This window comes from Gekko japonicus, unplaced genomic scaffold, assembly GCF_001447785.1.
Source record: "Gekko japonicus isolate JY-2015 unplaced genomic scaffold, Gekko_japonicus_V1.1 scaffold329, whole genome shotgun sequence".
Taxonomy (NCBI): Eukaryota; Metazoa; Chordata; class Lepidosauria; order Squamata; family Gekkonidae; genus Gekko; species Gekko japonicus.
The window spans coordinates 751,369-772,961 of NW_015159719.1; the positions used below are offsets into that span (position 1 = coordinate 751,369).

At 42.7% G+C, this 21,593-nt stretch overlaps 1 protein-coding gene across 1 annotated transcript in view; it reads left to right on the forward strand.

Annotated features, from left to right (window-relative positions):
- SPOCK3 (sparc/osteonectin, cwcv and kazal-like domains proteoglycan (testican) 3) overlaps window positions 1-21,593 on the forward strand; it is a 193,058-nt gene that overhangs the window by 169,110 nt on the left and 2,355 nt on the right. Inside the window, exons 5-6 of the mRNA XM_015420050.1 lie at window positions 19,363-19,584; window positions 20,758-20,820. Of these exons, the coding sequence (XP_015275536.1) occupies window positions 19,363-19,584; window positions 20,758-20,820 (285 nt within the window). The remainder of the gene's footprint in view (window positions 1-19,362; window positions 19,585-20,757; window positions 20,821-21,593) is intronic.

Here is a 21,593-nt window from a genome sequence, read left to right on the forward strand (position 1 = left end):
ATTCCTGAGGCTCTGGTGACAGGGGGATGAACTGACCAGCAACTGGCTGTCTGTTGCCAGCTCAGGGCTGAGGAGACAGTGCACTGGTTCCTAGCTGAGGAACTGTGTCTGGCCCCTCAGAGACTGCCATTTCCTGCAACACTTCTGCCACTGGCTGTGGGTTGGAGTCAGGTCCGCTGGCTGACTCTTGCTCAGAGGAGTCTTCAGCATCTCTTTGCTCTGCTGGGCTTGGCTGGTCTGCGACACAAGACCTCAGTGTGTGGGGGGGGAGTGAAACCTCTACTGCAGGTCTGCTTGGAGTGGTTGTGTGGTGTGTGTTTTTTTAATTATCCCGTGATGCTACACCCTCCCCAATCTTCCTAGGTTGAAGGATTGTGAACCACCTCTTTGCCCATACCCTCAACTTTAGGAGTGTGAGTTAAAGTGGGATTTTTTTTTGTTTATTTGTTTCTTCATTTATTTATTAATGGAGGGAAATAAGCAATGAGGTCCCACAAGGATCAGTACTGGGGCCGGTACCATTTTTTATTCATAAATTATCTGAACTAGTGGTCAAGTTTGCAGATGACACAAAACCAAGTCTGACTGTGAAGAGCTCCAAGAGGACCTCTACAAACTGGGTGAGTGGGCAATAATGTGGCAAATGAAGTTCAGTTATGGTATTTGTAAGGTGATGCACATTGGGACAAAAAATCCCAACTTCACACATAGGCTAATGGATTCTGAACTTGCTGAGATTGAGAGAGAATAAGATCTTGGGGTCATAGTTGATAACTCAATGAAAGTGTCAACCCAGTGTGCTGCAGCAGTGAAAAAGGCAAATTCTGTTAGGGATCATTTGGAAAGGGATTGAGAATAAAACGACTGATATTGTAATTCCCCTGGATAGATCTATGGTGCCGCCTCATTTGGAATACTGTGTACCATTCTGATGACTGTATCTCAAAAAGGACATTGCAGATCTGGAAAAAGTACAGAATAGAGTGACCAAGGCCCCTGCCACACGGCAGGGAAAAGACGGGGCTTTTAAAAGCCGCGCCAAAAAAGAAACGCCCCGGCGGGATCCCATGGATCCCGGTTGCCGCACTCCGTTGCTCCCCAGCACGATCAGTTGCCGGGGAGGTCGACACTCATCGGAGGGGGAGGCTGCCGTACTGCGCATGCTCGAGCATGCGCAGTACGGCAGGGGGCCGGGGATGCGACGGCGGCAAGACACGCCGCCGATCCCACGGGGACGATGAAGCGGCTCAACCGTGGGATCGCGCTCGTCTGATGCGCCTCCAATCCGGCCCGCTCCCGGCCCAAACTGCCTCGTATGAACGGGGCCCAAGATGATTAGATGGTTGGAACACCTTCCCTGTGAGGAAAGGTTGAAGAGTCTAGGACTTTTCAGTTTAGAAAATAGATGACTAAGGGGGAACATGATAGAGGTTTATAAAATTATTCATGCGGTGGTGAGAGCTGACAAAGAGAATTTTTCCCTCCCTCTCCCAAAATAATAGAACTCAAGGGTATTCAACAATGCTGATGAGCAGTAGGTTCAGGATAGACAAAAGGAAATACTACTTTACACAAAGAATGATTCAAATGTGGAATTTGCTGCCAGAAGATGTAGTGATGGCCACAAGAATAAACCGTTTTAAAGGGGGATTAGATAGATTCATGGAAGATAAGTCTATCAATGGCAACTAGGCATGGTGACTGAGGGTAACCTCCACATTCAGAGGCACTAAACCTCTGAATCCCAAAGCCAGGAGGCAACATCAGGGGAAGACCTTGGCCTCTATGCCCTGTTGTTGGCCATTCAGAGAAACTGGTTGGCCCCTGTGTGAGAGAGAATGCTGAACTAGATGGACCATTGGTCTGATTCACTATGGCTCTTTTTAATCAATTTATACCCCACCTTTCTCCCCAATGGGTTTGCCCAATGGGGACCTGAAGCGCCTTTCATCATTTTCCTCTCCTTCATTTTATCCTCACAACAATCTTGTGAGGTAGGTTAGGCTGAGAGGGTGTGACTGGCTCAAGGTCACATAGTGAACTTCTATGCCACAAGTGGAGATTTCTTAATCCTTAACCAGAGATCACAGCAGGTATCAATCAGGAGTCTTTTCCCTGGATACTATACAGACTCAGATAATACCTTGTTTATAATTTACTTGGATAACCTCTAACCCTCTTCATTGTCAGGTTTTACAATCTGCAGTGTTCCAGATATCCACCACTGATCATGAGATGATTTTCCAGAGACCTGGCAATTCTAGTTGCCATTAGGTTTAAAATTGACTGCCAAATCTTGAGCGCTTGGGGGGGGGGGCGGTCCTAAAATGGTGTGCAGATCCCTGAATCTTGATTTCTTACTAATAAATACCTATATTCCACTTAACAAATTCAGCTTTCTTTTTACCCAATTTGTGGAATTATTACGTTTCTGTATTGTGAGGGTTTGAAAATGATTGTCCAACATCTGAATTAATGGTGGTACATTATTTTATGCCTCTATGGGAGTAAGTTAGGATTCTATTTTTAAATGTGCTTACTGTGCCTGCTCTTGTGGAAGCCCTTTTTAAAACAGGGAGAGACTGTCTTTAGATAGTAGAGAATGCCTCAGGGCTAAGGCTATATACATTAATATTGAGATTTGGATTGGTCATTCTGGATGACCATTTTGAGGATGATAAAAATGGGAATCATACACATTTTGCAACATCAGGAGTCAACGTAATTGATTATATACTAATTTTAGCATCACTCAAGCATGTACTAGAATTCTTGTAGTTGAATTTAGGATGGAGAGTGATCATTTCCCCATCTCCCTTAAATCTGATATTGGTAGTAGGCTGTGATGTGTAGTTGAACCAGATATAAGGAACTACCAGGGCATTGAAGGGTGATAGACTAATGAGGTAAACAAGGATTTATCTATCATATTATTTTTTAAAATGCCTTGATTTGAGACCTCAGCTTATTTTAAATTATACCCATGGTAAATGTTGTGTTTGGGCAGTTTGTGGACTGCCTGAAACCATGTCTAACATCATGTTTGTCATATTTGAAGCTGGTTCAATTCCAAAAATCTAAAAGCTAAAACTGCCCTAAGCAAGATCATTTTAGACACCCTATTTGAACCAGTTTAGGCACCCTATTTGAACTGTCTGGTTCCATTCCAAATACCTAAAAGCTAAAGCTGCCCTAAATAATATCATAAGGAGGTTTAGACACCCTATGATAAAATATTATCCAATTACTTCTATTGCCAATAGAGAAGGTACAAAAATCCCTTGGCTACCATGATAGTTTGGTATTATAATAAAGTATGGCACTTTTTCTTTAATGCCATTTGTTTTGGTGTATTACTAATAAATAAATTCTGGGCACAGTTGTGTTCTGCCTCTCTAGTCTTCAGAGAAGTTTGGGGGAAATGTATGATTTGTTTAATGATCCTCCAAGCTTGTTGAAAGTAGTTGGTTGAGGTGCTGCATTGGCTGCCTATGTCAAGGAAAGAAATCCCTAATATCCTCACTTTAAAATAAAGCTCCAGAAGAGATTTTTTTTCAAGCTGAAATGCAAACACTTGCAAACTGATGGATTGCAGCTTTTGTCAAATTGTTCACATGTATTGCTTCTGGGCAAGTCCCTAAAGGTTGGGAAATCAGTATTGTGGTATATTTTCAAAAAGGGTAGCAAGAAGGATCTGGACAACTTTAGTCTTATTTGTTTACTTAATATTTTAGCCAGATGTGTAAAAAAGTCTTGTTACGGTACATGATTAGGTAGATGATAACATTCTGGCAGAAGATCAGGGAGACGGGTCTACTGTAGATTAGCATGTGATTTTAAATAATTAGATAAATATTTGCAAGTTTTTTTAAAAACTGGCTTTTTGTTGCTTTTATAGATATCTCTTTGGTTGTCAATTCTGTCAATAGAAGCAAATACTGAGAAATATCAGAGGATCTTAACATAGATAGGAGACTTATGGATGATTAGGTCATTGACTGGACCCAGCCTAAATTTTTCAATAACAAAATTGAATGTTCATGCCTCCCTTCTCCCTTGACAGCCCCCTTATCTCCACAAAATCAGTACCAACAGATCAAGATATCTGTATGAAATAGTTCCCATGGAATTTGTATCTTTTATAGATTTAAGGGAGTGAATCAATTCTTGCCTGTTCTGAAACTTTTTGAAATTGGAATTCTGGGGAGGAAATTGTTATGGTGCACAAGTATGGGCCCCTTATGCTGTCATTGGAGTCACTACAAAATAGGTTCTTGAGGTCTGTGTTAGTAGAGGTTCATCTACTCCTACAATTACAGATTGTTTGGAAGTTGGCTTAACTTCAGTTAAATGCAGGATAAAGCTTTATTTTCTAAGCTGTTAGCTGACATACAGTTATTTGCCTGAGGGCAATCTACTGAAGATTTGTTCTAAAGAAGTGGATAAATACAATTGATGTATAAGACGCCTTAAAGCTGGTTAGTTAAATATGCCAATTCCAGTCTTGTTCTTAGTATTTCTGGTGTTTTGTCAAAGCCAAGTCAGTACACAATAAACTAGAGAATTCTGGAGATGAAAAACAAGAACATGTAGCTGCTATAAGTGACCTAATGGCATGTAAATCTTATTGACTGGGTGCAGAGGCTGAATTATGGGGTATCCCTCACTGTTCACAGGTTGAGAAATGAATTTAATTCTTAGAGCCCTGTGAATACAGTGGTCTCCCAGGAAAGATTAAATAAAATCTGCAGTGAGCATCACCTGTATGTATGCAATTTAAGGATGATAGAAGATTTAGCTTGTCGCCTGTTATTTTGTAAACTGTATGAAACACAGCAGAGATTATTATTAAAAAACTCTGGCTCTCTTGGGATAATCCCATTACTCTCCGAGGTAAATATATATATATATATACACACACACACACACTTGAAATTAAACATTTGAAAAAGCTCTCACTTCTACATACGCTCAATTTTAACCTTGCCTGACATGTAATTTTTCTATGCAATATACCTTCCTCTGAGAAGAAACTACCTGTCATTCAAAAACATTTCCACTGATCTCATTGGACATAGTGAACTTGAATATAAAACTCTTGGGCAAGCAGTACATTTATAGATGTTATCCATTGACATATTTGCCAGAGGCAAAATACTTTATTTGGAAGATGCTAAACTTCCTTTATTTAGACTAAACATTTTTAATAAATTGTGCATGAATAACTTGCCTGATTTCTCAAAAATTCTGTTATCTTTGGATTCTAATTATGTTTGCTATTTTTAGAAAGTGGCTTGAAGTAGCTGAACAAAACTGATTTTCATTAAGTCAATAAATATGGATAGATACATGACTGCCTGTAAAAAATGAAAAGTAAACAATTTCCTTCTTTATCCTTTATAATCCATCCTTTTTTTTTCTGCCCCCCCCCCCAATTCCAGCTTGTACCTTTGGCCTTTCTATTTTAGTTCTTGCAAAAATAGTATTGATTCACTGAAAGGATAAAAACATTTGTGTTCTGATAAATATGTCAACTGATTCTCTCCATGTTTCTCCACAAAACAGTACAGAAGACATTAATTCAATAGCTATAGCCACAAGTTTCCAGTACCAATAAAATGTGATAAAAAGCCAGGGCCAATCATAGGAAAAGAGAAAAACAGTGTACTTTTCTAAGGTCCCGCGGTCCATGAGTCTTAAGGTTGCCAAGTCTGGGTTGGGAAATTCCTGGTGATTTGGGGGTGTGGTTTGGAGAGTAAAGGGACTTTAGCATAGGTATAATGCATAGAATACACCCTCTAAAGCAGCCATTTTCTCCAGGGGAACTGATCTCTGTAGTCTGGGGATCAGTTGTAATTCCAGAGTACCCCAGCTGGCCCAGAATGCAACTCTAGTGCCACAAAGGAAAAATTATGCTATTCATCATACTTGAGGCTATAACATCCTGAATGGTGAGAGGAGGCTTTTGTGGTTAAACTAGGACTTGTAGTTTGAGAGAGAGAAAATTATTTCTCATGTGTCAAGCTACATGGAGAACTATCAGTCCCAGATTTTCCTGAGTATAGGGAATAGGGAAGGACAGCTTGTGAGAGGGACAAATCATAGCAGGATACTAATTGAGGACATTGAGCCCAGGGACAGCAGGAACCCAATGCTGGCTGCTGTAAAGACCTACACGATATCTACAAATACTGTTTCACACACATGCACCCCAACCACACTCTCAGCAAGCTAGCACTCATCAGAAATGGTGGGCATTCCACTATAGGGCATGACCAGTTAAGCTACATGGCTGTTTTGCATCTTGAATGTCAACTTGCAAGATAAATTGATTTGTGGGAGGTAGGGATGCCAGTCTCCAGGTGGGGATGGGGGATCCCCAGATTTTTGGGGCTCCCCCCAGGTGCCAGCCAGCTGGCCAGTGGGGCAGGGCTATTTTTGGGCAGGAACACACAGGAACGGAGTTCCGGCTGGCTCCCAAGTTGGCCACACCCAGCAGGAACTAATTAGCATAATAGGCCACACCCAGCAGCAGAAACTCATTCGGATTGGCTACATTAGGGGTGTGTGGCCTAACATGCAGAGGAGTTCCTGCTACAAAAAAGCCCTGGGTTTTGACAACAAACAAGGTAAACAGAATAACAAGCAAAAGGTGGGTGTGGCTGGATAACCACACTTCTGGTAACATGGGGGTGCAGCCTAATGTGCTAATGAGCTGTGCTGTCATGGGTGTGGCCTAATATGCTAATGAGTTTCTGCTGTTGGTGTGGCCTATTATGCTAATTAGTTCCTGCTGGGCTTTTTCTACAAAAAGAGTGCTGCAGTGGGGTAACCCCCACCTCCAACAGTCATCTGTGGCCCCACCTGAAAAGAGCGGGCGCTGTACACAAATGCTATGCCGTGCATGTCTGCCCCCTGCTTCTGCCCTGCAATTTGCATGGCAGGTGAACGTAGCACCCGCAGGGGGGCATGTGCGCACAATGCTACATCCCCGACGTGATGAAGTCACTCTGTGTGACATCACTGCATTGCAGACAGTCCCACCCCCCCATCCCCCCGCCAGGAAGAAGATGGGACCTGACAACCCAAGTGGGAGGAAATTAATGATTTTGCTGTAAAAGAGCTAGAAAAATAAAGCTGTAAGGTGAGTTGCAGCTATGTTGAACCATCACAGTAAAAAATCAAAACACTGACAGGATAATTCCTTAGGACCAAAACAGAAAGATCTTCTTTGTGGTCTCTGTGCATCACACCTCTGGGATATAGTGCACCTGCGCCGACCCCAATCGGTATAATGGTGTCAAGATAGCTAGGCTTTCTTGTGGGTTAACAGGAGACTTGAGCACACATGAGCCAACTTAAGTTTTAAAAGAAAGTATTTATTTAAAACAATGGTCATAAGAGAGAAATACAAAATCCAGCAACAAAACACTTCAGGGAGTACAACAAAATAATAAACACTAATTCAAACTACCTGTGTTCTATAGCGCAGTTTTCAGGAAGCATAGGCCATAAGTCACAACAAGGAATGTGGCTCCACATCGAGGTCTGCAAACACGAACCGCATACAGGAGTTCCCAGAATCTCCTAGGCTAAATTTTCCCCCAGATAAGGGGTCAAAATATACTCTTTTTCCCTTTCAAATATCAGCTGCCCCCACTTTACAGTCAAAACAGTTTTTTCCAAATAGAGTTAATTGGTAGGTCTGCCTGCCCTTAGAATCAGAACCTTAACAATAACAAACTTAAAACAGCTGCACTAGGAAGAAGGCTAACATACTGTTGCATCATTTAACCCTTCATAGGCACTTTTGCTTCACAAATGGAAAGCAAAAGGAATTTTTGCACCCGCTCCCTGGTCACGTGCCGGGCTCCACTGCGCATGACCAAGGGAGGGGCACGACAATCCTGCCAGTTCTCTTCGTACCACCGCGCTGGTAGGACTCTCTCCGCCTCTGTCAGTAAAACTATACTTTTTGGGGCCTTTTGGCCTTGTTTTATTTAGATTAGGTAGCTAGGAAAGTTTTTCAGTTAGATAGTCTTTGTTGGACTTTATTTTTCTACCACCCCTTCCCTCGGCCTATGGCCGCGTGGTGGAGTTTCTTGAAACTGTGCTTGGAATGTGGCAGTAAGATTGCCCCCCCCCAGACGGATATTCTCTTTGCCTCTTATGCTTGGGGGAATTGCACCGAGTTGCCTCTTGTGCCCATTGCTCCAAGTTCTTCCAAGCAGACCAGGAAAAATAGGGCTGCTAGACTGCAAGTGGTGCTGATGGAAGCCGCACTCTCTCCAGTGGCGCCACCATCTCAGGAGATGTCTGGACATGCTTCGATGTCGACGCCAGCATCGGAAGCGACAATCGCCATGTCTTCGATGTCTACCTCCATCGATGCCATAAAATCAGTGCTGAAATGCCCGATTCAGGCACAACAGTCCGAAGTCCATATTCCTTCCAAAAAACGTAAGGAGGGCAAGGATGTTCGGCTTATCAAGCTTAAGAAGCACAAGAAAGGCTCACGCGCAGCTGCTTCGCTTGATTCAACAAGCCGAGGGCAGCCACAAGGTGCACTTCAGTCACCTTCGCTACGCCCCATCCAGTCCCTTGACTCTGACCAGGAGTTGGACTTGACTCAGGTTCCTCAATCACCCGATGTTCAGAACCTGCAATGAGATCAAAGGACACATAATGTCGTCCCTTCACCTCCGTTCATCCCTGATGAGCGAGATCAATCTCCAATGCTGATTCCACCCACGACATGGGATCAGCGCCAATGGCAATATTTATACGGAGCCTACCCCTTTTCAGGATCTATGCAATGGCTCCCTCATCCCCCCATGGAGTGGGATCGCCAGTCTTCCTCGTCCAGAATTTCTCAGTACCATGATCCCTACCCGGCATCGGAATTTGTCAAACCTTCCTAATAGAGACCAATAGCTAAAGATCCAGGACTTCAGTCGTCGGCACCGAAAACTCCCATAGATCAGTCAAAACTTACACCTTCGATACCAATCCGCCAAACATCGTTCTCTGAACCCTCGAACCAGTCCAGCACCCCCAGCTCTTACTCAGATGAGGAGAGTCCCCATCCACCGATAGAAGCATTGCCTCAGCAACAAATTAAGGTTGAGCTTCCTATTTCACCGTCAGAGGATGTTAAACCCTATGGGGACTTTATTAAACGTATGGCTCATACACTAGCTCAGCCCACCATCCAGCCTCTGCCAACAGTCACAGACTCAGCCTTCGATATCGTCCAAATGGACACTTCAACAGCGGTCGCCCTTCCCATGACGTTGGTCCTTTTGCAAACAGCCAAAGCCCCCTGGACTCATCCTTCTTCGGTATCGATCTCTAATAAGAGGTTGGATCATATGTATAAGATTCAAGAATCTGGGGCAGAATTCCTTTTCGTTCATCCAAAGCCTAATTCATTAGTGGTTACATCCTCGACCAAGGGCAAGAGTACTCATTCTACACCTCCGGATAAAGAGGGACGAAAAATTGACTCTTTCGGCAGAAAATTTTATACTGCCGGAGCTCTGGGTATCAAAACCTTTAATTATGCAGCCTGCATGGGATGTTATCAGTATTCCCTCTGGCAACAAATGTCTGAATTTATTTCAATCCTCCCAGATGACTGTAGGCACCAAGCTAGATGCATCCAAACAGAGGGGATGCTCTTGGCGAAACATCAACTTAACGTATCCAAGCACTCACTGGATACAGCGGCAAAGACTCTCACTTCTGCAGTCGCCTTACACAGATATGTATGGTTACGTTCTTCCACCTTACAGCCAGAAACTAAGGCAACGGTAGAGGACCTTCCATTCGAAGGTGATGGACTTTTTAGCTCCACCACGGATGCAGTACTTCAGGAGCTTGACGAAAGCATCAAGACTTCTCGCAGCTTAGGGGTTGCACCTCCTACTAATCCGCATAAAGTGAAACCATGGTCAAAACAATGGTCAGGTAGACAATTGTCTAAATCTTCCTCTGAGCCACACTGGCAAAGGTCTCCAAGTCGTCTGCCCTGTTCCTGCGGTGGAAATCCCAAGTTTTTCTCTACCACCCTATCTAGACCCAAAACTGCTAAGAAAACTAAACAGAGTCTTTGACTCGCATCTTCTCTCCCAACTCTCGACACGTTTGTCTCCTTACCTGTCAATCTGGGAGTCCATTACGTCAGGCCAGTGGGTCCTCTCAATAATAGAAATGGGATACCTTATAGAGTTTTCCCAAACCCCTTCCACCTCCCACGTCGTCATCACACCACCTTCAGCAGTCCTCCTAGAAGAGGTTCAAACTCTCATAAGCAAGGATGCTATAGAGCCAGTACCATCAGCACAGCACATAATGGGCTTCTACTCTCGTTGCTTTACGGTACCGAAGCGGGATGGAAGCCTCTGACCCATCTTGGACCTCAGGAACCTGAACTCTTTTATCATATACAAAAAGTTCAAGATCACAACGTTACAGTCCCACTCCTAGATCCAGGGACGTGAATAGTTATGTTGGACCTCACGGATGCATACTTCCATGTTTCCATCCACCCTACCCACCGTTGTTTCCTCCGATTTGCAGTAGGCAACTGGCATTTCCAATTCAAAGCCCTCCCGTTCAGATTATCCACAGCCCCTTGGGTCTTCACGAAGGTTATGGTTGTAGTGTGGCACACCTCCATCTAAAGGGAGTTCAGATATTTCCCTATATAGATGATTGGTTACTGGTAGCAGATTCAGAGGCATCCCTGCTCACCTACGTAGACCTAACTTTGACCATCCTGACGTCCTTAGGTAGGAAAAGCTGGTAGGATCCAACCCTATGATTCTGGTGCTCTGCATTTCTCTTTAAGGTGACAACAGATATTATTACTTGTGCATACACCACAGTTCTTTCCACATTCAGTTCTTACTGGCTTCTATGGAAGTTTTTTAATGGACAGTTAAGGATATAAGAACAAAAGGAAATAGTTAAAAGACTGACAGATGTTGTAAAGGCTGAGCAATACATTTGTTAGTATTTTGTTGTTTGTTTCCTGCAAGAGGCTAACATCCCACTTGAGTTATGGATGTGTGCAGGGGTCATTTCGTAGAAGAAGAGGTGCAGGAGCTCATTTAGCATAACTTATTTGCATATGCCACACCCCCTGACATCACCTGAAGTGTGTCAGAAGGCAACACCCACCACTCAGGCTCCACTGGACTGTTTTGGATTGCCGGCTGTTGGGGTGGGGGACGTGCAGATCTGTCCTCACAGAGGAGGGAGAGCTTGTACCTGAATAAAACTTGGTCTTAAAGGTGCCACTGGACTGTTTTGGACCAGGGGGCTCTTTACTGCCTGGGCTCTTTACTGCCAGAGCTCCGCTCCTGTGTGCTCCTGCAGGAAATGACCCCTGGATGTGTGAGCTTGGGGATGTTGGATAAACATGGTACTGAATTGTGTGTACTTAGGATATTAGTTGTGCACAAATATGTGAAACTATGAGTAGGTTTCTTGCTTGCTATTGCATTTCCATGTTGTACATACCTTAGAATATTAAATCATATTAACTGCATTGTAACTCTAAAAATGCAACCCCACTAAGCCAGCATTCAATCTCAGCAAGTACAAACATGATTTTTAAATAATGATATAACTGCTTTGTCACCATGAAGAAAATATTGGTATTCGATTACTTTACATGTATGTTGTAATGGGAATATGTTATTTAAATAATCCCAAATAAAGAAACACATCAACATTTCATCCAATATTCTTCCTTGGTGAAAGCTTTCATTAATGTTTAAAAGCACAGAGCAACTTCTCTTGTAGTAGGCAATCCCTCTGGCTGTTCTTTTGTTCTGCAAACAGGAAACAATTCGACAATAGAGGTCGACATAACTATTCCCTCAGCGATTTCTACAGTAGATAATGTACATTTTGTTGTGTTATATCTGCAGGGCTAGGCAGGAAAAACAGACATTCTGTTTTCCTTGGCTTTAACGATCAAGGCAATCTCAGTTCCATCTTGTCCTTAAAGATTTTTCCCCAGCAATCATCTGCAGTGCACAGATTGTGAAATTTATTATATATATATAAAAATATTAGAATTGATAATCTTAGACACTTAAAGGAATACTGGATGTTTATTAAATTTTGTTCAAAACACTGATTGCTGTCTTGTTCCCATTTTCAGATGTTTTCCACCAAACTCAGTGGCCTTTAGGCACGTGCAGTAAGTTCAAATTCTCAGTCAAAGTGGTTATATTAATAACCTACCTCAGTGCATTCATTTTATTACTCGCTAGCCCTAGTTCCTAGCCCTATAGAAGCCTCGGTTTCTTTGTAATCGGAACAGTGCTTTGTAAGCCTAATTGGGAGTTAATCTCTTTGCAGCCAAACAATATTTTAGACATTCTCTTGTTATTGATAGGTAATAATTATATGCTGTGTGGCAATAACCTAGTGCAAGATAAAGTATGTGTAACTTTAAACATAAAAGAGGGAAAAACTGTTTTTGTTAAAGAGCCCTCTTCCGGGGAGGGTGGGATAGAAATCAAATAAATAAATAATAAAGATGACATGTTGCTATGACATTGTGTTTGGCAATAACTGAGAAAAACCAATATATAGTGATTAAACTAATTTTTTTAATTAAAATCCTTCTGTGTTTCAGTATCTGAAGAAGGAAAGGCTCTTAATAGATGAATTTTATTCTACACAGCGTGTAACTGTATATTAAAGACTCATTCACTAATTTTACTTCAGATTTTCCTATATTTTAACTTTCTTATATGACAAGTGTGGACTGACATCATGGGCAAGGAAACAGAGAAAAATTTTAGATGAGAAATTCCCTAGTCTCATTAATAAAGAGCTTTTTCTGGCTTTCCTCCAGGGTTTTTGCAGAGTTGTTCCAACTTTCCAACTACGACAAGAGTTTTGTTCTCCACATCTTAAGTGTTTTCAGCAATATGCTCTTTGGGATGTTGCCATAGAATTCTCCTGCCACTGAACAAGGATGTACTGACATTTAGGAAATGAGTGCATTAAACTGGATCACATGTATGCAAATAAATTCTTTTATCAAGAATTTATTCACAAGAAACAGTGAATTCATCTACAATCTGCATACAATGTACACGGTACTCTTGATTTTTCTTTACTCATGTATTTAGTAATTCTCATATTACATTTAACACATGTATAGCTGAAAATGATACTGGTACTTGTTTTCATTTGTTACAGAAAGTACATGTGTTCACTGTAACTTGTAAACGGGGTTTTACATAATGACATTTCACCAAGCATATGACTTGCTTAACCCCTGACCATGCAGCTTGTAGTTGGTGGTTGTATGAAACAGACTTTAAAATCACTCCTCAATGTATCTTCTAAATTTTATAAAAACTTAGTATATCTCAATGTTTCCTCTTTGTTGTTTTTGTTGTTCAGGATGTTTTTGATATTTCATTCGTCTGAAAAGATATACATAATAAAAACAGTATACACCATAGGTAGAAGGCGAGCATGTCTACCCAAACCATAAAACCTTGTGAAAAGAGCTTTATCTCTCACATTTTGCTGCAAGGTTCATTCTCTGCACAACTTTCAACCATAATGAATGTAATCTGGATACATCTCTGGTTTGTTGGCAGGCAGTTCATCCCACCAGTTGAGGTCTCTTTTAGTTTCATCAGCCAGTCATGAATTTTGGGTCCAATTTTTGCTTCCAGTTCCTAGAAAAACCCAATCTGGTTGTGATTGTCATATGTACTGCTTGAATATTTTTAAGCTTATCAGCTATACCCTCTAACAATAAGATGTCTGGTTTATAGGGAATCTGTCTCTTCAATCCAACTGAAATAATTTCTACAATTTCTGATATATTGGCACTTTCTGGCTCTGCCATTGGCTGTGCTGTGCACTCCATCAGCCATTGGCCCATCAACCGCCACTCAAGAGTATTTGCATGCCATTGGCTGGGGGCTGGATCCACTACTCTCCCCCACCTACTGCAAGCTTGGCCATTCCCTGTCTGAATAAACTGCCAAAACTGCTGTGTGGTTCACTTTCCCCTCAGTGGCTGTTGCTAGGCAACCAAGCTTGGTTCTGTCAGTAAAAAGGCATGGGCAGGAGGCCCTTTCCAAGCCTACTTTGGCCTTTGTGGGGAACTCATTGGGGCCAGTCCTCAATAGGGTTGCCAGCTCCAGGTTGGGAAATTCCTGGAGATGTTGTGGTGAAGTCTACAAAAGCCAGATTTTGGGGAGGGGAGAGGCCTCAGCTGAACAGAATGCCATAGAGTCCACCCTCCAAAGTAGTTATTTTCTCCAGGGAGAGACCTAGGTTCTTGCTGTGGAAGCTGAGTGGGTGATTTCAGACCAGTCACAGACTTTTGGCTTAACCTACCTCACAGGGTTGTTGTGCAGATCAAAAGGGGGAGAGGAGAATTATGTGAGCTGCTTTGGTCTCCACTGTAGAGAAAGACTATACTTTTCCTAGGTAGAGGATGCAGGAAGCAGGGAGGAGATGGAAACCTGAAGTCAGAGGGGCAGATAATGGCACGTTGATTGTTGGCTGGGAAGGAGATAGGGTTGCCACATCCAGGTTGGGAAATTCTTGGAGATTTCAGGGGTAGAGCCAGGAGACAGTGGGGTTTGAGGAGGGGTGAGAATTCAGACAGGTACAATGCCATAGAATCCACCCTCCAAACCAGCCATTTCCTCCTGGGGAACCATTCTTGCCAATCACCAGAGGAGGGCTGGGGATCACTCAAAATTACCATTGCTCTTCAGATGGCAGAGATCAGTTCCCCTGGAGAAAAAAGTGTGTCATTATATCCTGCTGAGGTTGCCACAGCAAATTGATGCTGAGTGCCCAAGGCTGGGGCACCCACTCAGAGCCTCTTTCTAGAACTCATTGTATTTATTTCAACAATGGGTCTTATTCCTACTATCATATAATGATGTTAAATATGTAGTAACTGGAGTATTTTGGTTTTTGAATATTAGCAAATCAAAGGTTATCTATGTGATATGTTACAGAAAGTTTTTGTGTTATGATCTATGTCAGATTTTGAGAAAATGTTCACTATGTGTGAAGAATCCTTTAAAAAAAAAAACCTGTATACAATTTTTATTAACAGCCTGAATAGCCTAGATTAGCCTGAGTTTATCAGAGTTTGTAAGCTAAACTGGGTCAGCCATGGTCAGCCCTTGGATGAAAGACCACCTAGGAAGACAGGGATTGCTAAGAAGAGGAAGGTAAAGGTATCCCTTGCTCGAAAGCCAGTCGAATCTGACTCTAGGGGGCAGTACTCATCTCTGTTTCCACGCCGAAGAGCCAGCGCTGTCCAAAGATATCTCCATGGTCATGTGGCCATCATGACTAAACCGAGGTGCACGGAATGCTGTTACCTTCCCACCAAAGTGGTACCTATTCATCTACTTACAATTTTCTGCTTTCGAAATGCTAGGTTGGCAGGAGCTGGGGCCAGAAATGGGAGCTCACTCTGTCATGCGGCACTAGGGTCTCAAACTACCGTACTACAGACTTTCTGGTCTGCAGCTCAGCATCTTAACCTCTGAGCCACCACTGCCCTTGGTAGCAGAGGAAGGCAATGGCAAACCACCTCTCCTTGTTTCTTCTCTAGAATGCCCTGTGCATGGGGTCACCGTATGTGTCAGTTGTAACTTGACCATATATCCTTCTTTGTACCATTTTATTGGAGCTATTACATAATTCTGATGATAGTTTTCTTATAAGATCTCTAAAAGATATTGGTAGTAATTTAGATGATAAAATGTGGAGATACATATTTACATATAGGGGAAAGCAGTGGGGGAGACAAGGGTTATCCAGCCATCTTTATTTTTATGAACAATGTGTTTATGAATAACATTGTCTCACAGCGGTGTGACAGTAGGGGGGAAATAGGTATACTCTCATGAGGGAAAAAGCAGCTTGGAGTGTGATTTTGATATGAAAAGTAGCACATGAGGAACAGAATAAGGATATACCCTTACCCCCATTTTAGTAATATTTATAAGAACATAAGAGAGGCCAATGTTGGATCAGGCCAAAGGCTCATCCAGTCCAACACTCTGTCACATAGTGGCCAAAAATACCAGGTGCCATCAGGAGGTCCACCAGTGGGGCCAGGACATTAGAAGCCCTCCCACTGTTGACCCCCCCCCAAGCACCAAGAAGACAGAGCATCACTTGCCCCAGAGCCCCAGTTGCTTCCTGCAACTTTATTTAACTTTTTAAAATAATAAGTTGATTACTTAAGCATCTCTTGTCTTATTTAGATTGGCCCTCACGATCTGCAGCAGCAAAGTGAGGTCACATGTAGCTTTTTAAAAAAATTACCTCAGAATGTGATACATCCCCTGTTTCTTGATCTTGTAGTGTGACTCTTCTTTCTGAAATTCCACAGCAGGTGTTTTGTATTCCATATCCCCTCCTTCACACAACACTGGGAAAGTGAAGATCTGGAAAAGCATTTAATCTGTTCAGGGGGATCTAAGGGACAGCCATTTTTCTGGGTTCTCCCTCTTCCCCACAAACATCAGCCTAGTCTAAACCTCCTCATCTGAGAGGACAAATTAGTGAGAGACAGCGAGGCTCACCTTTGTGAGCATGTAGCCAGTATGACAGTACACTGCTCTTCATGCATTTCCTTAGGCTAAGCTACATGTACCTCTTTCCCATTTTGTGTAATACTGAGTGTTATTCAGAGTTCCTATTCCCCAAGGTCTTGGTCACCTGTGCCTCTTCTTCTGGATGTTAATGCTGCCTAAGTCAAGGTGTAGGTATCCTGGACAGGGCCCTTCCCATGGGTTGTTCAGTTTCCTGTGCTGTGTTTGAGAGGTTCAGTTCCTTTTTAGAATGGGCCTTGCATCACAGGACGGGATTATGCAGCACTGCCCACTATCTTGATGATTTCTTGTTGGCAGGAGGGAGGGATACTGGGCAGTGTGAATTTTTACTGAAGAGCTTCATGGGCCCGGCAAAGGAGCTGGGGGTTCCTCTTGCCCAGGAAAAAACAGAGGGTTCTACCACAAGTTTGATTTATTTGGGAATAGAGATTGACACGGTGGGGCAGCTGTATAGATTACTGCAGGGTAAATTGCATGCGCTGCAAGCTAGGGTTGACTCGGCTAGGATACTTAGGAAGATCACCTTGCTTGAATTGCAGCAGCTGGTCAGCCACCTCAACTTTGCATGCAAGGTTGTGGCACCCGGCCAGGCATTTGTAAGGAGGCTGTGTGAGTCCATGAAGGGGTTCCGTCTCCCACACCATAGGGCCAGGGTCACTGGGGGTACAAGGGACGATCTTCTTGTGTGGAAGGAATTTTTGGAGTCATATAATGGGGTGTCTTTTTGGCGGGAAGACCTCTTAGTCGAAGCTGAACTGCAGGTCACATCTGACTCTGCCGGTTCCTCCGGCTTTGGAGTCTATTTCCGTGGGCACTGGTGTGCTGAGGACTGGCCAGAGGAATGGTTCCAGGCAGGGTGGGTCAAGGACGGAATTTTTCCCGATTGACATAGCAGTGTGGATTTGGACAGCAGAGCTTGCCAACCATACTGTCCACTTCTGGTGCGACAATCTGTCCACAGTGCACGTGATTAACTCATTGACGTCCAGGTCTCCTAGGGTCATGGCCCTGGTCAGAGCCTTCACTGTCTGCAGAACAATATTTTTTTCAGGGCCAGGCATGTCCCGGGGTCAGTAACGGGGTTGCTAACGCTCTCTCCCGAAAGCAGATGGAGAGATTCCACCAGTTGGCTCCAGATGCCGACCAGTTCCCGGTTCATATGCCGGCGGAAGTGTGGCAGATTGGCGGGTTGAGGCCGACATGGCGATGAGTTTAGCACTAGCCCCTTCCGCCTGGAGAGCTTTGGGGAGAGCTTTAGGAGGGGCTTTGGATAATGCAGTGGGGTAATCTTCGGTTATTAATGGGATTCCTCTTACAGGTGCTGGTGGCCGCGGGGCAAGATGACGAGTCACTGTCTGCGGCCACAGTATGGTCTTTTGGGCCACTCACTGGGCCAGGAGGACGCCCATCGGTTCTCAGCTGGGCCTAAGCGAGTGGGTTGTCATCGAATGGTTGGGAAGGAGGGGTATGAGATGGCCTGCACTCCTTCCCTTGTTATTTGAGGAGAGGCGGGGGCCTCCTCCACACGTTTTGCTGGTGCACCTAGGGGGAAATGACCTGGGTCTGATGAAGGGCATGGCCCTTGTGTTACAAGCTAAGGCGGACTTTGCAAGGATTAAGGCGAGGTGACCCGGTGTGCAGATAGTACGGTCAGCTATTCTGCCCCTCCAGGAGTGGCGCAACTTGGGGGAACCTCGCTGCATTGATCGTGCAAGACGTAAGGCCAACAGGCGAATGAGGAATGCCATGGAGGGTGGTTTAGGGCAATTGCTGCCGCACCCCAATATACGGGTCAAGTTGCAAGACCTGTATAGGGCAGATGGGGTGCACCTGTCTGACAAGGGAAACGGGTTCTTTTTGCAGGACTTGCGGCAAGGGATTAGCTCAGCCTTGACCTTTTAGTGGGAGCAAAGACCAAAGCAGAGGCTTGGTCTTGGCCGTGGCAGGTTGGTGCGGGCAAGAAACCGGAACCGGTGATCACCTGACAGCAATTTCCCCATTAGAGAACAGGGGGTCATCAGGAACTGCTTTTGGATTTTCAGGTCCAGGGTGGGGAATGGTGATCACCTCCTTTGGGAACCTTGTAGGGTATGCTCCTCTCTGCAAGTTGTCAGGCTTCAGGGGTAGGCACTCCTATGTGGCAACCAGTTTTCTGGGCTGCCGGTCACGAGCCAGATCGATGGCTCAAGACCGGAGCTGGGTGACCCGCCCGAGAAAAGGGCAAGGAGGTTGGTCAAGTGAATGATACCTGCCTTGCCTGTTCCATGCTCGCTTAGATGGTCCCTTGCCGCAATGTTAAAGTGGTCCTTGTTTACTTCCAAACTGTTGTCTGTCTCGTTATTCCGACTGGGGGGGGGGCAATGACAGTACACTGCTCTTCATGCATTTCCTTAGGCTAAGCTACATGTACCTCTTTCCCATTTTGTGTAATACTGAGTGTTATTCAGTGTTCCTATTCCCCAAGGTCTTGGTCACCTGTGCCTCTTCTTCTGGATGTTAACGCTACCTAAGTCAAGGTGTAGGTATTCTGTGTCAATACAACTTCGAATGGAAAATATTTCTAATTAAATGAATTGAGTTTAAATAATGTATTTAATAACAGGCTCATTGTTTTTCTGCCATTAGGATGTTATTTGTTTTAAGCCTATCAACAGCATATGCTGTTTTGACTGGTGTGCCTGCTGTGCCTTACCTGTTTATCTTCATTTTTTTCTCTCTTTAGGATTTGATACCAGCATTTTGCCTATTTGCAAGGACTCCCTTGGCTGGATGTTCAACAGGCTTGATACAAACTATGACCTGCTATTGGACCAATCAGAGCTTGGAAGTATATACTTGGACAAAAATGAACAGTGCACCAAGGCATTCTTCAACTCTTGTGACACATACAAGGACAGTTTGATATCTAACAATGAATGGTGCTATTGCTTCCAGAGACAGCAAGGTACAAGGATGGAATAACTTGCAGATATTGATGACTGATGTTTACCCTAGCTGTTTGTGAAATATTCAAAATATAATGGAGAACTTGTAGTAGAATGTGTAAAAATGTAATATTTTAAAGGACTAAGACAATTATAATTGGTTGGATCCAAAGTACCCTTTTATGTGCAGAAAGCTTTTAAATTCACCGTTTTTATATATATATTGAAATATTGGATTGACAACAATGAAAAACTTTCCACAGATGGTCTTCTACTTGTGCAAAAATCTGTGCAACTTAACTGCTTGTTGTAACACAGTTTGAATTCTTGTATTAGCTTTACTGGCTATTTTTTGATCCAGTGCAATATAAAAAGAAAATATATTATAAATATTACAAAATATAAATATTAATATCAATAACATAATATAAATTATGTTAATATAGTATGCTATAAAAAGAGACTATAAAAAAGAGGGAGACCAAATAAATGCAATGTGCACTTGCACCATAGTGTCATTTGTAATGATATGACACATTCTCATTTAACCCCCAAATGCTTTTAAAAGAGCAAAGCTAATTCTAAAGTTATTTTGTTTCCAGCAAGGTTTGTGTTTAAGATTCCATGCTGGGAAATAGCTGGTTTTTGTTTGGCAGGGAACATTCTTTATTCAGTTTCTAAGAGCTACTAGAACTGGTATATTTTTTACAGTTCACTTTTATAAATTTCCTTCCAGAAATAATCTGCAGAGCACATGCAAAGCATATTGGGTTTCATCCTATTGCTCAGGTTGGTGTAGTGCAGAGGCTTTCTCTAGCAGAAAAGTCCCTTCATCCTGTGGAAGAGTTTCTTCCTCAATCAGAAGGTTCAGTGCTCATGCTAGAAGACTGAATATCTTTGTATACCAGATACTAGAAAATAACAGCTGTTGAACATAATTCTGTGATTATGAACTTCCCAGAGGCATTTGGATAGCCAGTAAAAGGAACTGAATATTGGATTCATGGAGTTTAGGTTTAATCTTACAAATCAAGTCTTATATACTTATAGCATCATTGCCTTACAGATCAGTCCTACAGAATAAAGGTGATGAGGCAGTAAGCAATTTTAAAACTGTATACAATTTAAGTTGAACAATCCATTCCTCTGTTCTCAAACACAACTGAAATGTAACATGTGTGATGTCATTCTAGACCCGCCTTGCCAGACAGAGCTCAGTAACATTCAGAAACAGCAAGGGGGAAAGAAGCTCCTAGGTAAGTCATAGATCATTCTTTTGATGTTTTTATTGCTTACATAAATAATCCTACTGAAACTGCAGCGCAAAATCAATATGAATCCTAAAATGATGGACCAAACTAAATTCCAGTAACAGAATTTATAAAGTCTTTGAAAGCTATTAAACTTATTTTTATTACCTTATCAATCCAAGATACTACATCTGTTTTATTATAGTACTAGAATGTCTATTATAGTACTAGAAAGAGAAGGGCTGGATGATACCATGGTAAAATAACATTTATTTAAGAAGCCCTCTACTGTTTCCTTTTGAATATAAATCTCTTATGGAGAATAAATATGTTTACATAATTATAGCAATAATATTATCATCTTGCTTTACCATGTCTATTACTGAAAGCTGTAGTAGTAACTTATAAAACTTGAAAACTGTCCCATGTGTTATGATATCTAAGTGGAATTTTTATTCTACAGTCCTTAATATGCCTTAAGAAGATTTTAGAGGGCAGTTGCACACAACCTCTAAAAGGAACATACAAATACATTAAAAACAAAAGGAGTCTCATAGCACCTTGTGGCTTAATCCTTAGTGTATTAGAATCTTCTTCATCAGATGGATCAAATAGCTCTAGACAGAGTGTAGACCACAAAAGCTTATTTATGTGGTATTGTGATTAGTGTTTCGGGCTGGGATCTGAGAGACCCAGGTTCAAATTCCCACTCTGTCATGGAAGCTTACTTGGTTGCCTTGGGCCAGTCACATGCTCTTATCCTAACTTACCATGCAGGA